The sequence below is a fragment of the Pongo abelii genome, chromosome 5, assembly GCF_028885655.2.
Source record: "Pongo abelii isolate AG06213 chromosome 5, NHGRI_mPonAbe1-v2.0_pri, whole genome shotgun sequence".
NCBI lineage: Eukaryota > Metazoa > Chordata > Mammalia > Primates > Hominidae > Pongo > Pongo abelii.
Genome location: NC_071990.2, coordinates 160415640 through 160433224, shown reverse-complemented (window position 1 = coordinate 160433224; position 17585 = coordinate 160415640). Strand labels below are relative to the sequence as shown.

Sequence of the window (17585 nt, the reverse complement as noted above, 5' to 3'; positions counted from 1 at the left end):
TTTTAAAAAAACAGGTAAAATTAACTCTATTTTATTTACTTATTTGTTTTTGAGATGGAGTCTCACTCTGTTGCCCAGGATGGAGTGCAATGATGCAATCTTGGCTCACTGCAACCTCCGCCTCCTGGGTTCAAGTGATTCTTGTGCCTCAGCCTCCCAAGGAGCTGGGATTACAGGTGTGTGTCACCACGCCCAGCTAATTTTTGTATTTTTAGTAGAGACAGGGTTTCACCATGTTGGCCAGGCTGGTCTCGAACTCCTGAGCTCAAGAGATCCACCCACCTTGGCCTCCCAAACTGCTGGGATTACAGGCTTAAGCCACCATGCCTGGCCAAATTAATTTTAATTCTATATTTAGTTTAACACAATATATCCAAAATATTAAAACATGTCATCAATATTAAAGTTATCCATGAAATATTTTACTTTTGTTGGATTCCAAGTCTCTGAAACCCAGTGTGTTCACTTTGGTAGTGCATCTTGCAGCCCTATTTCAGGGGCTCAAGAGCGACACATGGTTAGAGGCCACTGCAACGGACAGCGTGGCTCTCAACCCCCCAGCTGGCTTTGGATCCACCTCCTTGGGATGTTATTGCATGAATCCTCTATCCTCTCACTATTTATTCGTTCTCTCCCGCCTACACTGCCCAAGAGTGAGTCTTGCAGTGTCTCTTTCCTCTAGAGAGGGAAATTCAACACACGCTCCCCGAAACAGCTGGGGTGTCCAGCTGTTCCACCAGGATGCCTCCTAGCCTCCCCTGATAGCAATGCCATCCCCACGTCCTCAAGGTGACCATCAAGAAACACTGGGGGATCCTTCTAAGGCCAGCAGCTTACAAGGCACTAGTACGCACCAGGTCCTCAAAGTGGACAAAGTAAAGGACACGCTCAGATGGCCCATCCCAGTCTGGGCTGTGAGGCCGTGAGGGGCTCTAATTTCTAAGCCCTTAGGAGGAACTGGTCCCCCAGCAATCTCTTAGTGCCCACCCCAAAGCCTGGGCCTATTTGGGCCATTGAAAGTTCACAGACGAGAGGAGAGGACAAGCCTTCTTGAGAAATTTGGGCTCTAAGAAATAGGCTTATAGGTCAGTATTATTAGGGGACAAAGGATAAGGAGGAGAAAGAAATGCAGATTGCTTCTGAGCAAGACCAGTTTTCTCATTTCCTCTTCCCCTTTCTAAGGGGGACTACAGTGCTGACATCTTCTAGAAATGTACTGATAATAGACAGAGCTGCAGTCACTCATTTCCTCCCGCTAGTTTGACTTCATTGGGAAGCATCAGCAGCTAGAGGTTGTAATTCTGGGTCAGCTTTCAAAACCCTTCAGGGACAAAGCCGCCCTTCAGCACCTGGGCCAGTGCAGAGTCTGGGGCCCTCTACAGTCCCTCCCCGAGGACCTCAGGTGCCAATCTTCCTCCCCTCAGAATGAGGCTTCCCTCTGCACCCACTTCCGTGGGGAAACAGGCAGCCAATAAGATAACAGGGGCACGAGAAGAAGAGCTCAAAATCCAAAGAAATAGGAGTCAGTGCCTACAGGGCCTACGTGTCCTGTGGCAGAGACCGGAGAAGGGCGTGTGTGTGTGTGGTCACGTGTCCTGTTCCTGCAGAACCAGGGGAAGCACTCGGGAAAGGTCAGAGGCCAAGGGCCACTCCTAGCAGCCAGAAAGCTGGGGTTTTCTATCTCTGCCTCGGGGTGGGGGGTGGGGGTGGGGGTGGGGTGCTGGGTGGGTGTGTGTGTGTGTAGGTTATGCAGTTTCAGTCAGCTTTCCTATCAGAGAAGGGATGCTTGCTGCTTTGCCCTTGTGAATTCCCCCACACCTCGCCCAGAGACTAGCTCTAGTCGTCCACCTGGGTATTACACTGGTTAGCCTCAAGTGTGTGAGCAGGTACACAGGCCAGGCTCTGGGGTGGCCACCTGACAGCTGTGAGCATATTCAATGCACCTGTGTGCAGGGCTGGGCACGTCCAGGAGGGCGCATGTGTGCTGACGCGTGTGTCCCACCTCTCTGGATCTCGGTGGCTGAGGGATGACAGGGTTGGGGCTAACTCCAAGGCACTGATTCCACAGTGGCAGTGGTGGGAGACAATTCACAGAAGCCACACAGATTTGGAGAAGGGCTGTGCATCTAGAAAGACATACAGGGAAGGGTGGACTAGCACCCACCCTTTCATTACAAATACTAGGGTGTGGGTGGGAAAACAGCACCCACAAGAGAACAAGAGAAGAGGCAGCCAGGACAGCTGGAAAACACGTTCCAGGCCAAGGCGCACAGAGCAGGGGTTACTGTCAGAGAGCCCAGCAGAGTGGGAACAGTGATTTTTAAGCCACCAAACGCTCTTAACAAACAGGCCCATGAAATTCAGCTGCTTCCTCCCTCTGAACAAGAAAGGAACAGATCATTGCATGAGACAGTCACTGTTTCTGCTCATCTGAAGAGCAGTGCTTTGATGTCCATTGTCATCGTGTGACAGCTGAGACAGGGCTCATGAGGAATACGGACAACTAATTAAAGTCATATAAAGAGACTGTCTCAGAGCCAAGTGCAGTACTGAGACTATCCTCATGCAACTGCAGAAAAGGGGATGAAGAAGAGAAGCCGAGCAGAAACACAGCAAAAGAGAAATCTGTGCCTAAGGACCCTTGAGCACACTAAGGATATTTTCTAAACACCCGACCAGCCCTGGGCATCTTAGGAGGCATGAAAAGGAATCTGTCCTCTGGGACTTGCATTTTAAGATAAACAGAGAAAAAAGTATCTGAGCAGAAAGAACACTGAAAGACACAAGATTCCAAGTGGAGGTGGTTCTGGGTTACATGCATCTGCAAATCACAGGATTACTGCTAACTGAAGAAAATACATTTACCAAGGAGAAAAGGAGAAAGGCAAAGTAATTCCATGCAGAAAATAGATATTGGGCCCCACTGGCCTGAAACGTTCTGGTTTTAGATTCCCTGAAATTGCATTTTCTTTTTTTTTTTCTTTTTTGAGATGGAGTCTTGCTCTGCTGCTCAGGCTAGAGTCCAGTGGCGTGATCTTGGCTCACTGCAACCTCTGCCTCCTGGGTTCAAGTGATTCTCCTGCCTCAGTTTTCCCAGTAGCTGGGATTACAGGCACTCATTATCATGCCTGGCTAATTTTTGTATTTTTAGTGGAGACAGGGTTTCACCATGTTGGCCAGACTGGTCTCGAACTCCTGACCTCAAGTGATCCACCCACCTTGGCCTCCCAAAGTGCTGGGATTACAGGTGTGAGCCACCATTTCCCTTCCTACGAGGAACCAGAGGCCTGCTCTGTTGGGAAAGAGATGAAGGGCCAGGTGCTGTGGCTTTCCCCAGGGTCCAGAGACAAAGTGAGTGGCCTGAGGGACAGTGTCAACCGAGGTCACCGGCCAGGCCCTGGCCAGTGGGCTCGGCTGACCTGGAGGGTAGTGGGAAAACACATCACGAAGCATGCACTTACTTTTCATGTGGGTAGCAAGAGACAGAAACAAATTTTCCACGGACTTATTAAATCCTCTAAACTGACCAAATTCCTGTAACTAAAACAGAAGGAAAGAATGAGAATTATGCTTGATGACTTGTGTTTGCCTCAGCAGTGTCCAGGCTGCCAACCCCAAAACACTGGCATGTGGGTGTGTGTGCGTGAGTGTGGCCGTGGTGCTGGGGTGCAGGTGGGCGTGGGTGGGTGCATGCAGGCCTGGAGGTGGACAGCAGTCTTCCCGAGGGGTAGGCATCCTCTTTATTTAGCGTCTCTCCCTACTTTTGATATTCTCATTGAAGGCGCATTATCAGTGGGTTGTTGACAAGATGACAAGTACCCGTGGGAAATGATGACTGGCATTTCATTGGCTCAAAGACTGTACTCAAGTAAATTACTGCTTGTTTAACCTCTTTTCTCCAATGGCCCCACCCCAACTCCACACAGAAGGGATGTCAACAGTGGCAGAATGCGGGTGGCACAGAGGATGAGTATGGTAAAAGCTACAAGGTGACCAGCCGAGAACTGAGGTGCTCCACTTCCCAAAGCAGAAGAGAAGGAAAAGAAGATAAAACAACAGAAAGGAGTTCACTTTCTTCTCCAAGTCTCAGTCATTCATCCATCCATCCACCCATCTAGCCACCAAACATCCATCCATCTTACATTACCACCCATCCAATCATCCATCTGTCCAATAAATACATCATGAGCACACAGGTACTGGAACAACTCTGGAGAATTTGAAATTTCCAGGAGAAAGTAGAGCAAGATTTTGAAGGTCACCCCAGAGTCTCAGTTTGAAATTGAAAAAGAGGCCAGGCGCAGTGGCTCACGACTGTAATCCCGGCATTTTGGGAGCCCGAGGAGGGCGGATCACGAGGTCAGGGGATCGAGACCATCCTGGCTAACACGGTGAAAACCCCTCTCTACTAAAAATACAAAAAAAACTAGCCGGGTGTGATGGTGGGCTCCTATAGTCCCAGCTACTCAGGAGGCTGAGGCAGGAGAATGGCATGAACCCGGGAGGCGGAGCTTGCAGTGAGCCGAGATCATGCCACTGCACTCCAACCTGGGTGACAGAGGGAGACTCCGTCTCAAGAAAAAAAAAAAAAAAAGAAAAAGAAATTGAAAAAGAATGTATGTGATTCTTCTCTCTTATCAGCATTATATATTTTTGGGTTTGGATCATAATCTCAAAGACACAGTCTCAAATGCCATAATCCTAAACGTTGAAAGATCGAAACCCCTAAAGTCTAAATCCCTAAAGATTAAAATCCTTGAAGTCTAAATCCCTAACATCTAAAATCCCCAAAATCACAATTATGGGATAGTTGCATCATGTTAGAGGGACCTATAACCTTGTTACTGCCTTTATTAAATTATGACTTAAGGAGAGCCTATGGGTACAGGTTGACAAGGGGTGGACTCATGGACTTAATTAATTAATGACACCTTAATTGTAGGCATCCACTTGACTGGCTTCAGGAATACCTAGAAGCCTGGTAAGGCATTATTCTGGGTGTGTCTGTGAGGGTGTTTCCAGAGGAGATTAGTGTGTGAGTATGAGTGGATTAGGTTAGAAAGATCTGCCCTCAATATTGGCAGGTACCATCCACTCAACCAGGGGTCCAAGGAGAACAAATACAGCAAGTGAATTGGTCTCTGAGAGCTGGAACAGACTTTTCTTCTGCTGCCTTGGACATCAGAACCCAGGCTGATTGGCCACTGGATTCCAGGACTTAGACCAGAGGCTCCCTGGGTCCTGAGGCTTTCAGCTTTGAACTGAGAGATACATTGTCAGAGGTATGCGAACCAGAGCAACTCCATCTTGAATAGGAGCTGGCTAAAATGAGGCTGAGACCTACTGGGCTGCATTCCCAGATGGTTAAGACATTCTAAGTCACAGAATGAGACAGGAGGTCAGCACAACGTACAGGTCATAAAGACCTTGCTGAGAAAACAGCTTGCAGTAAAGAAGACGGCTAAAATCCACCAAAACCAAGATGGCAACAAGAGTGACCTCTGGTCGTCCTCACCGCTACACTCCCACCAGTGCCATGACAGTTTACAAATGCCATGGCAACATCAGGAAGTTCCCCTACATGCTCTAAAAAGGGGAGGCATGAATAATCCACCCCTTGTTGAGCAGATCATTGAGAAATAACCATAAAAATGGGCCACCAGCAGCCCTCAGGGCTGTTCTGTCTATGGAGTAGCCATTCTTTATTCCTTTACTTTCCTAATAAACTTGCTTTCACTTTACTCTATGGACTCGCCCTGAATTCTTTCTTCCGCGAGATCCAAGAACCGTCTCTTGGGGTCTGTTTCCTGTAACAACACCATCAGCTTTCCTGGTGCTGACACCTTGGGACTTGGACTGAGTCACGCTACTGGTATCCCAGGGTCTCCAGTTTGCAGATGGCCTGTGGAGAGACTTCTCAGCTGCTGTGATCACGTGAGCCAATTCCCCTAGTAAGACTCCTCTCATGTATCTATATACATATCCTATTGGCTGTGTCTATCTGGAGAACCCTAATACAGATTTGGTATTGAGGAAGCCACCTATCATTCCTTCTTATTGTATTCCTTACAACACAACAGAAGAGATCTGTGAAACAGTTCCTTCACCAAAAAGCCTGTGATATGAGTATAAGGTTATTTAATAATGAATGGTAAAAGTTTAAAAGCTAATTAGTATTGGTGTTGCAAAAGAAGGAAATGGCTTAATTGCAACAATTGAGCAAGAACCAGCCTTTCAAATGGACAGCATGTGTTTACAAAATGTGTAGACCTGGCTGGGTGAGGTGGCTCACGCCTGTAACCCCAGCGCTTTGGGAGGCCGAGGTGGGCAGATCACGAGGTCAGGAGGTCAAGAGCAGCCTGGCCAATAGTGAAACCCCATCTCTACTAAAGATACAAAACAAATTAGCTGGGCCTGGTGGCGCATGCTTGTAATCCCAGCTACTCAGGAGGTTGAGGCAGGAGAATCGCTTGAACCCGGGAGGTGGAGGGTGTGATGAGCCAAGATCGCGCCATTGCACTCCAGCCTGGACAAGAGTGAAACTCCATCCCAAAAAAAGAAGAAAAAAAAAAAAAGAAAAAAAAAAGCTTAGACCACAACCACTCTCCAAATACAAGTGCAGCAAGTGTTTCAAAGACCTTAGAAGTAAAAACACAGGCAAAAAAAAAAAATACAAGAAATCTCCGCTGCCAGATTATTTAGTTTAGTTGTGTATGAATTCTGCCCCTTCACACACAGCACAGTTTGCTATGCTGTGTAGTTCACGTTCGCATCATTTCCCATGCTGCGGGTAAAAATTGCAGAGACTTTTAATTTATGTTATGCATTTTTTTTTTGAAAATTGACTCCATGCTTCGAAGTACGTCATCACACCATGACTCTGACGTGTACCTAAAGATGTTGATATTTCCTAAGGGAAGATATCTCCTTTTTGTACATCTGTATTTGCAAAAGATAAAATTTCTTGAGATCTCAGCTGTTTGGGTGACTGTATATGCAATGGTGACCCATGGCGGTTTTTGGTCCATCTCGTCAAATGACTGTTTGAAAAATGCTGTTGTTCATGACAATATTTCAGTTACAAAGCTGGATGCACACAATACCAGCCACAGTAATATGTATTTCTACATTTCCCTTTCTGATGTATTTCTTTATGAATATGGTTCATCTGTTCATAATTGTTATACCCATGTGACTGTCATTAGTATATCTGAGTGTTTATGCTTGCAAAAATATGCATGCTGTTTTTGCCTATTTATTGTGTAAAGTGGCCAATGAAGTGTTCTGTCATGGTTTTTGTTTTTAGTTTGTTTGTTTAGAGACAGTCTCGCTCTGTTGCCCAGGCTGGAATGCAGTGTTGCAATCATGGCTCACTGCAGCCTTGGCCTCCTGGGCTCAAGGGATCCTCTTCCCTCAGCCTTGTGAGTAGCTGAGCCTAGAGGCATGTGCTACCACATCCAGCTAATTTTTTTATTTTTTGTAGAGATAGGGTCTTGCTATGTTGCCCAGGCTGTTGTCATGTTTTTATATGTTTCTCAAATCCCCTTTAAAATTTTTAAATAAATTTCTTCAAAATAATTTTTAGATTTTCTAGAATTATATTTTTGGGATTTTGATCTTTCAGGATTCCAGCATTCAGGATGATGGCACTCGGGACTATGTCTTCTGGGATTATGATCAGCTCCCATATTCTCCCATATATACCTGCTCCCTTTAATTTATAGAATAATGAAGATAACCAAGACAATATATTTCCATGGCACTTTACAGTTTTCCAAGTACCAACATAGACATTATTTTGTTAATTTCTCACAACAGCCATGGGAGGCAAGCCATACAAATGTAGACGCTCCCCGACTTACGATGGTTTAGCTTACAATTTTTCTGACTTGATGATGGTGTGAAAGCAATATATATTCAGTAGAAACCGTACTTTGCATTTTGATCTTTTCTATTTTGTATTATTAATAACATTTTTATTATTATAAAATAGGCTCTGCATTAAATGATTCTGCCCAACTGTAGGCTAACACAAGTGTTCGGAGCACATTTAAGGCAGGCTATGCTATGCTATGATGTTTGGTAGGTTAGGTGTGTATTAAATACAATTTTTTTTTTCAGATGGAGTCTTGCTCTGTTGCCCAGACTGGAAGGCAGTGGCACTTGGCTCACTGCAACCTCCACCTCCGAGGCTTAAGCAATTCTCGTGCCTCAGCCTCCAGAGTAGCTGGGACTACAGATGCCTGCCACCATACCCAGCTAATTTTTGTATTTTTAGTAGAGACAGGGTTTCACCATGTTGGCCAGGCTGGTCTCGAACTCCTAGCCTGAAGTGACCCACCTTGGCCTCCCAAAGTGCTGGCGTGAGCCACCGCGCCTAGCTAAATATATTTTTGACTTACAATATTTCCAATTTACTATGGGTGTATTGGGACATAACCTCATCATAAGTCAAGCAGCACCTGTATAATTATTTCCACCTCTCAGGTGGGAAACCCAGGTAACTGCCCCAAGATCGCACAGCTAATTTCTTTGGACAGAAATGGTGCTGGTCCACCGTACATCAGAGCCTGCAAACACTCAAAAGAGACACTCCCACTCTCACACACACATTAACCAATCTTATTTCCCGTTAGACCCCAGAGACTCTACACACACGCCCAGCACAGAGCAGAGCTGGGGAAAAGGGCCAATGCCATGCCAAGAGTAAAGAGACCTTGGGTGCAGGCAGAAAGGGTCGCTGATGACACAGAGGGTCCGGCGACCAGAATGAGGCAAGAAGCTCTGCCCAGCCTCGAGGACCCTCGCTCCCCGCCCCGCCTTGTGACCCGCTCCAGGCACAGTCAGATCCCTTTGCTGGGAGGTTCCGTGCCCAGCCTCAGCCTCGAAAGCTCCCCTGCTTCCTCTCCTTCTATCCCCTAACCCCTACTAGAGAAGTGCCCAGAATGGATACGTTACCCTGCCAGGACTGTGGCTGCACTGGCTCTCGCTGACAGGAGGTGGAGTAGGAGGCACCACAGAAATTTTGCTGCCAAGGAAAATACAGGAATAAGAAATAGGTTGTGAACCATGCAAGTCATTAGTTTTACAAATACACAAAATGTGCCATTATTCTATAATTCTAGTTCTCCGCCTTTTTTTTTTAAACTGCCTCACTTTTTGGAAAAATAGCCAGCAGCCCTGCTTGGACCTGCTGCTCTATGAGGTGCATGATTTCTTGGTATCTATATGAAGGCGATGCTGCCTAAAGTCTGGGTACTCTGCCCCGCTCAGTGATGCGTTCTGAAACAGCCTGGGTGCTCCGGCCTGGACCTGCCACCTGGCTGCGGGGGAAACCCCTGTCTCCCATCTGCGCTTCTGTGTTCTCTTCGCACAAACCACACGAGCAGAAGCGCCAAAAATGTTGTGGATGTGAGAATCAACCACGAAGCAAACTGGAAGCTTGTGCTAAAAGAAATGGGAAAGAATAGGGGAGGAAAAAAATGAAAAAGTCTTGATATTGGAAAATTTCACCATGGGCCAAACAAAATAGCAGCTGGTGGGGAGCTTTCAGAAACACTTTAATAAATTGAGTGTAATCAGGTGTGTGAATTATGGCCAGCTTCATGACTGCTCAGTTTTTAAGAATTTTGTGCAAAGAAGTTCACATCTCTCAGGCCATTATTCAATTCTATCAATCTTTATTCCATCAGTATCTCTAACGCGCCAGGCACTGGGTAAGGTGTTAGAGATACGCATCATTAATCAAAGCACATGCTTGCTTTAGAATTTCACTTAAGTGCAATTAAACATAATATTTAGTTTCTTTATAACACTTCAGGAGAATTTAAGAAGTAGAGCTGAATGTTTAGTGAGAAAATACTATGCTAGCTAGAAGGTTTCTCATGAGAATCTGGAAACATCTCTGCTTTAATCTTTTTCAGGAACTTTATCTTTAAAAGAAAAAAAAAAAGAGTCACATTCCAAAGCAGTGACATGTGAAAGTCAAGAGACCTATAAGTTCTTGCAGAGTGTCCTCTGCGCTCCTGCTCCGGAGGGCCTGGGACGGTCTGTCCTTTGTAACACTCACCTCAGCTTCTGATAAGATTGCAAGAGCTGCCCTCCAACTGTCTGATGTTTGCCTGCGAGAGATATCCATAGAGGGCATTTATTATTAAGAATAGCACTTAGCTGATGTAAATACAGGAAATAGTAGATTAAAATTATTTTCTCTAGTATCATTTCTTGTGATTAAAAAGTAAGATCATTTTGAGGTGATAGAAATGTTCCAAAATTAGAGTGTAGAGATGGTTGTACAACTTTGTAAATTTACTCAAAATCATCGCATTGCAGACTGAAAAGATACATTTTATGTTACGGAAATTATACTCCCCTAAAGTCATTTAAATATACACACACATTACAAAACCATAATTGTTGGGAATGACTACTTTTATTAAAAGTTGATATTGGATTAGATTTTCTAAATCTTCCATTCATCCTTTGGAAACATTTCATAATGGAATGAATCTATTCCCGTAAGCTTGCCTTGTGATGAAGATTAATCTTTTAAAAACCGTAATCTACTTATTTCTAGTTATAGAGGCTAATAATTTCCTAAATAAGACTGCATTTGATATAATACTCTTTTTGTTTCAAGAAAAGAGGTTTTTATGATGTGTTAAGACCCCAGAAATAAAACTCAGCATGTTCCCAGTTCTGTGAACACAGTGTTCCCTGGCCAAATGCATAGGAAGAGACCAGTCCTCGCCCAGCAGGGGGCTGGGAAGCAGCATTCTCCTGCTAAGGGAGGTTCCCAGAGGGCTCCGCTGTGCCCAATACACAGACCAGAACACCAGGCCTGCCACCCTGGGAGGCAGTCTAGCTCCTGTGCCGATGCTTGGGGGATTTTAGACATTCCACAAAAAAAAAACATTTACATATGGAAACATCACTTCCATAAGACCCACTGAAGGACAGACAGTAAGAAAATCAGATGGGCTGGCCTTTGGGAGGGCAAATAGCATCTGATGTTAAGCTCTCAACACCAAGCCCCAAGTCTCAAAGGAAGAAGGCAGCCCCTAGGTCGGGGTCCTTAGCCAGGCTGGCCACAGCAAGTGCAGGAGTCTTTGAAATCATGGCTGAAGTTCCGAGTCCACCTGCCTGTGTGCATTTTCTGGGGTTCATCTGGGGGACATCTGGCTTTCACAGGATTCTATAAGGTGCCTGTGACCCTTCCCCTCCCCATTAAGAAATACTTCTCTAAGACAGAACGAAAAGGTACAAACACAGCCTTGCCTGAAGCCCGAGCACTCAACTGGTAGGACCAGCTGGTCAGGGACGAAAGCTGGCACCTGCAGGAGCCCCCTGAGAGAAAACACCCAGGTCTAAGCAAAAAAAAGAGACAGCCTGACTGCAACGTGCTGGCCACGGAAGCAAGAAAAACAGCCACGCTGCTCATCCTGCCCATACTGGGGCGAGCAGAGACCTGGGAGACATCCAGCGCACAGCAGACTGCGGGCGGCGACATACCACAGGGCGCTCCTGTCTCTGGGTCCCCCATGCCCTACATGACCTTACAGCCCTCACCTGTCACCCTGTCCCCAGGTCTACGTGACCTTACAGCCCTGACTGTCACCCTGCCCCGAGTCCCTCCTACTCTACGTGAACTTCCAGACCTCACCTGTCACCCTGCCCCCAGGTCTACATGACCTTACAGCCCTCACCTGTCACCCTGTCCCCAGGTCTACATGACCTTACAGCCCTGACTGTCACCCTGCCCCGAGTCCCTCCTACTCTACGTGAACTTCCAGACCTCACCTGTCACCCTGCCCCCAGGTCTACATGACCTTACAGCCCTCACCTGTCACCCTGTCCCCAGGTCTACATGACCTTACAGCCCTGACTGTCACCCTGCCCCGAGTCCCTCCTACTCTACGTGAACTTCCAGACCTCACCTGTCACCCTGCCCCCAGGTCTACATGACCTTACAGCCCTCACCTGTCACCCTGTCCCCAGGACTACATGACCTTACAGCCCTGACTGTCACCCTGCCCCGAGTCCCTCCTACTCTACGTGAACTTCCAGACCTCACCTGTCACCCTGCCCCCAGGTCTACATGACCTTACAGCCCTCACCTGTCACCCTGTCCCCAGGTCTACATGACCTTACAGCCCTACATGACCTTACAGCCCTGACTGTCACCCTGCCCCGAGTCCCTCCTACTCTATGTGAACTTCCAGACCTCACCTGTCACCCTGCCCCCAGGTCGCCCCCACTGCTCTATGTGACCTTACAGCCCTCACTGTCACCCTGTCCCCAGGTCCCTCCTGCCCTGCGTGGCCTTACAGCCCTCACTGTCACCCTGTCCCCAGGTCCCTCCTGCCCTGTGTGGCCTTACAGCCCTCACTGTCACCCTGTCCCCAGGTCCCTCCTGCCCTGTGTGGCCTTACAGCCCTCACTGTCACCCTGTCCCCAGGTCCCTCCTGCCCTGTGTGGCCTTACAGCCCTCACTATCACCCTGTCCCCAGGTTCCTCCTGCCCTTCGTGGCCTTATGGCCCTCACTGTCACCCTGCCCCAGGTTCCTCCTGCCCTTCGTGGCCTTACAGCCCTCACTGTCACCCTGTCCCCAGGTCCCTCCTGCCCTGTGTGGCCTTACAGCCCTCACTGTCACTCTGTCCCTAGTTTTGGCAACAGCATCCTGAGGCACAGTCACCAAAAAGCCACATCCCTCTTAGAGAATCCGAGGCTATCACACTACCACCTGGAACCCTTCAGTGACTCCCTATGGTGCGGCCTGAAGTCCAGGCCCACGTGGCTTCCAGGGTGCCCCACCCTGCGGGGTCACCCCTCTGCCTGCAGGCCTTGCCCTTTCACTCCAGCAAACCAATTGTCCCTTATTGCCCTTCCTACCCGGTGAGGCCGGCCCTGCCTGCACGATTACTGTCACCCCCACCTCGTCTCCTCGTGCTATCCCCCGCGGGCAGTTCTACCTCAGGTCCACATCTCAGACCCCAGCTAGGAAACCTCCGCTTCGGCCCGGGTCGCAAATCCCCTGCCTCCCCGCTGCGGCTCCTGCACGGCCCGGGCGTGCGCGTAGCTCTCTGCTGTCCCCTGCCGGCTGCAGCGACGCGGGGCACAGGCGGGGCCTGGGTCAAGGCTGGAGAGGGAACGTTGCGCTCTGCTGGCACCAGGGAGGGGCCCGTCACGGCTGCTCAATTCCGCCCTATGACAGCAGCCACAGGCAGTAATAAAGGGCAGGCGTGCCCGTTCCCACGAAACTTCATGGGCACTGAAATCTGAATGTGTCACAAAGATTATTCTTTTGATTTTTTTTTTAACCATTTAAAAATGTAAAACCTGGCCAGGTGCGGTGGCTCACATCTGTAATCCCAGCACTTTGGGAGGCTGAGGCAGGCGGATCACTTGAGGCCAGGAGTTCGAGACCAGCCTGGCCAACATGATGAAACCTCGTCTCTAATAAAAATACAAAAATTAGCCTAGCTGGGCGTGGGGCACACGCTTGTAATCGCAGCTACTCGGGAGGCTGAACTCAAGAGGCAAAGGTTGCAGGGAGCCCAGATTACACCACTGCACTCCAGCCTGGGAGATAGAACGAGACCCCATCTCAAAATAATGATAATAATAATAATAATAATAATAATGTAAAACTCACTCTTAGCTCACAGGACATATGAAAGCATGCAGGGGGAACCGCAAGTCCCAGTCTGCCCCCTGCCCTCACTGCCCCAGTTGTGGGCTGTTACTCTCGGCAGGGCAGGGGTTGCTAGAGACACAGAGCCCCAGGCAGGCTCCAGCCTGCAGAGCCCCAATCCCATTGGAGCAAGACCCGGGCGGATTTGAGTACTCAAGGAAGTTGGAGCAGCACTGCCCTGTGTGGCTTTTACCAGCCCACTGTTGACTGTCATTTCACTTCTCTTTGATTCCTCAGTTGTTTCTTCCTAGAAGCTTCCTTAAAGAGCCCTGAATTTTGACCTCTTGTTAACATGTCAGTATTCACGCAAGGAGCTGTGAGATGCTCACAGACAGACATCCCTCAAGAGGCAGGTGTTTTGGACCAAGGGCCCCCACCATGCTGCCCGGTCTGGCTGGCGAGTGACTTTAGCAGGGATACCCGTCTTTGCCAGGGACGGGAACAGCTGCGGGCCAGGGCCCAGGTCTGAGGCTGCCAGGGCTTGTCTCAGGCACACGGCTGGTTGGCAGCCGTGTCTGCCAGGCACAGCACGGCGCATTTTGCACACATTTGCTGCTCGGGTGGTTGCCAGGTGTCATCCCAATTTTTTTTTTTTTTTTTTTTTTTTAAGACAGTCTCGTTCTGTCGCCCAGGCTGGAGTGCAGTGGCACGATCTTGGCTCACTGCAACCTCCACCTCTTGGGTTCGAGTGATTCTCCTGCCTCACCCTTCCAAGTAGCTGGAACTATAGGCGCCCACCACCACACCTGGCTAATTTTTTGTATTTTTAGTAGAGACGGGGTTTCACCGTGTTAGCCAGGATGGTCTCAATCTCCTGACCTTGTGATTCGCCTGCCTCGGCCTCCCAAGGTGCTGGGATTACAGGCGTGAGCCACTGTGCCAGGCCCCCAATTTTATAAATGAAGAGCGAGGCTCAGGGATAAGATGTCATGGGCCCAAAGTCACAACGTCTACAAGTGACAAAGCTGGATTTTGTACCACAACTTGCCTAAAAAGCCTGCAGGAAGTCAGAAAGTGTACAAATATAACTTAGGGAGGGGGTAGGGACAAGACCAAAATGGGGATAGCCGAGGGCTGTACAGACACAGGGTCACTGCTCTGTTTCTTTCTGAACATTTTCTTAATACAAAGCCGGGGGAAAACGACCACCTGGAAACCAACAACCACGTCCCAGAAAGCTGAGTAACCTTTTTTTCCCCCTCTTGTTTTTGAGACACGGTTTTACTCTGTCACTCAGGCTAGAGTGCAGTGCTGTGATCACAGCTCACTGTACCCTCTCATTCCAGGGCTCAAGCGATCCTCCCACCTCAGCCTCCTCCAGAAGGCAGAAGGGACCAGTCGAGGCCAGGAGTTTGAGACCAGCCTGGGAAACTTAGTGAGAGTATGTCCTACAAAAAAAAAAAAAAAAAAAAAAAAAAGTTTTTTTTTTTTTTTTTTTTTGCGCCAGAGTTTCACTCTTGTTGCCCAGGCTGGAGTACAATAGTGTGATCTTGGTTCACTGCAACCTTCGCCTCCCAGGTTCAAGCAATTCTCCTGCCTCAGCCTCCCAAGTAGCTGGGATTACAGGCGTGAGTTACCACGCCTGGCTAAGTTTTTTTCTACAAAAAAATTTCAAAATGAGTTGGGCATTGGGGCATGTGCCTGCAGTGATCCTCCCATCCAGCCACTCAGGAGGCTGAGGTGGGAGGATCGCTTGAGCCCAGGAGTGAGAGGCTACAGTGAGCTATAATCGCAGCAGTGCACTCCAGCCTGAGTGACAGAGTAAAACCCTGTCTCAAAAACAAGAGGGGAAGGAGGAATCTAGACACACAAGCAGATGTGCACAGAGGGGAGTCAATGGGGAGACAGCCCCGTGAACATCGGGGCAGAGACTGGGGTAATTGCTGAGACCCACTAGAAGCAGGAAGAGGGAGGCAGCGTTCTCCCCCAGCACCAGCAGAGGAAGCTCGGCCCCACTGACACCTCAATTTCGGCCTCCCAGCCTCCAGAACTGGGAGATGATACATTTCTGTTGTTGGAAGATCCCCAGGTTGTGGCACTCTGTTACTGCAGCCCCAGGAGGCAAATCCAGAGGCCGCAGGTGCTTGAGTGACTACCTGCCTCTCCACTGTCCCTTTCTGCCACCCCCATCCCCTTCGCTCAGCCCCAGTCAAACAGAGCCTCCCAGCTGCCTGTGCCCACTCCAGGCCTTGTGCCTCTCCCCACGCCTCCTCCCCACTAGAATAGCTCTTCATCTACACCCCAGCTCACACTCCTCCATCTACACCCCAGCTCACACTCCTCCATCTACACCCCAGCTCACACTCCTCCATCTACACCCCAGCTCACACTCCTCCATCTACACACCAGCTCACACTCCTCCATCTACACCCCAGCTCACACTCCTCCACCACCCTTCTAAGAGTTCATTTACAGAGATTCCATGACTGTCCTCACCAGGCTGGTCCCACTGTGGTTACTGTGCACGCCTGCACTAAAACTCCTCTGACTCCACTGTAATCAATATGCATCTGTCTCTCCCCTTTTTGAGGACATGGCCTCATCTTCTGCATCTCACTGTCCCTGGTACCCAGAAGAGGGCTTGCCATATAAGAGGTGGTGGTTATAAATACAACAACAGGCCAGGTGTGGTGGCTCACGCCTGTAATCCCAGCACTTTGGGAGGCTGAGGTGGGAGGACTGCTTGAGCCCAGGAGTTCAAGACCAGCCTGGGTAACATAGCAAGATCCCATCTCTACAAAATAAAATTTGTTTGTTTTGTTTGTTTGTTTATTTATTTATGAGACAGAGTTTCGCTCTTGTTGCCCAGGCTGGAGTGCAATGGTACGATCTTGACTCACCGCAACCTCCGCCTCCCGGGTTCAAGGAATTCTCCTGCCTCAGCCTCCTGAGTAGCTGGGATTACAGGCACACACCACCACGCCTGGCTAATTTTGTATTTCTTAGTAGAGAAGGGGTTTCTCCATGTTGGTCAGGCTGGTCTTAAACTCCTGACCTCAGGTGATCTGCCCACCTCGGCCTCCCAAAGTGCCGGGATTGCAGGCGTGAGCCACTGCACCGAGCCTATTTATTTTTTATTTTATTTTATTATTCTTTTTTTTGAGACAGACTCTCACTCCATCACCCAGGCTGGAGTGCAATGGCCCAAACACAGCTCACTGCAACCTTCGCTCCCCTGGTTCAAGTGATTCTTCTACGTCAGGCTCGGAGTAGCTGGGATAACAGGTGCACACCACCTCGCCTGGCTAATTTTTGTATTTTTAGTAGAGACGGGGTTTCACTATGTTGGCCAAGGTGGTCTCGAATTCCTGAACTCAAGTGATCCTCCCACCTCAGCCTCCCAAAGTGCCGGGATTACAAGCGTGAGCCACCACACCTGGCCCAATTTTTAAAAAATAAATAATAATAAAAAAAGAATAAGTGAGTCACAACTTCCACCCACAGCAGGGCTCACAGCATTGTGAGGATTCACACAAACTATAGATTGAGGCAGTGGGGAGTCAAGAGCCACCGCGTGTGGCTCAAAAACCAGTCCTGCCCCTGAAGCTGGCATGTCTGTGACAAGTCATTATCCATCTATGCATCCATTTCTCAGCCTAGAAATAATAGGGATGAAGCAACTCATTTCAGCTACTGATACAAATCCCTATACATGGATGACCATCTCAAACTGGGCTCTGTCACAGTGTCAGTTGAGGACGCCAACCCCCAACCATGCCAGCAGCCTGGACTGCAATTCCTGCAGCAGATGCGGGCCCCATTGCTCCAACTCTTCTCTCCCGGGTGACTCGGTTCACGGGGAAAGAGCACACAGGGCAGACTCCCTGGAATGTCCCACAGCGACTCCATCAGCCCGCCAAGGCGTGTTGCTCGTAGCTGGCGGAGGGTTTT

General features: G+C 48.8%; 1 protein-coding gene across 18 annotated transcripts in view; it reads right to left on the bottom strand.

The window, feature by feature from the left end:
* The window catches only part of SYTL3 (synaptotagmin like 3), a 116902-nt gene that overhangs the window by 46472 nt on the left and 52845 nt on the right, over positions 1-17585 (bottom strand). For 11 of the 18 annotated variants that reach the window (XM_063725261.1, XM_054558392.1, XM_024248273.2 and 8 more), the window contains 3 exons: positions 10070-10121; positions 8959-9028; positions 3462-3540 (listed from right to left, as the gene is read on the bottom strand). In XM_063725261.1, the coding sequence (XP_063581331.1) occupies positions 3462-3540; positions 8959-9028; positions 10070-10121 (201 nt within the window). Of the gene's footprint in view, positions 1-3461; positions 3541-8958; positions 9029-10069; positions 10122-12935; positions 13291-17585 lie in introns of those variants that run through there. The other 7 variants (XM_054558405.1, XM_054558404.1, XM_063725263.1 and 4 more) reach the window with 3 other exon arrangements.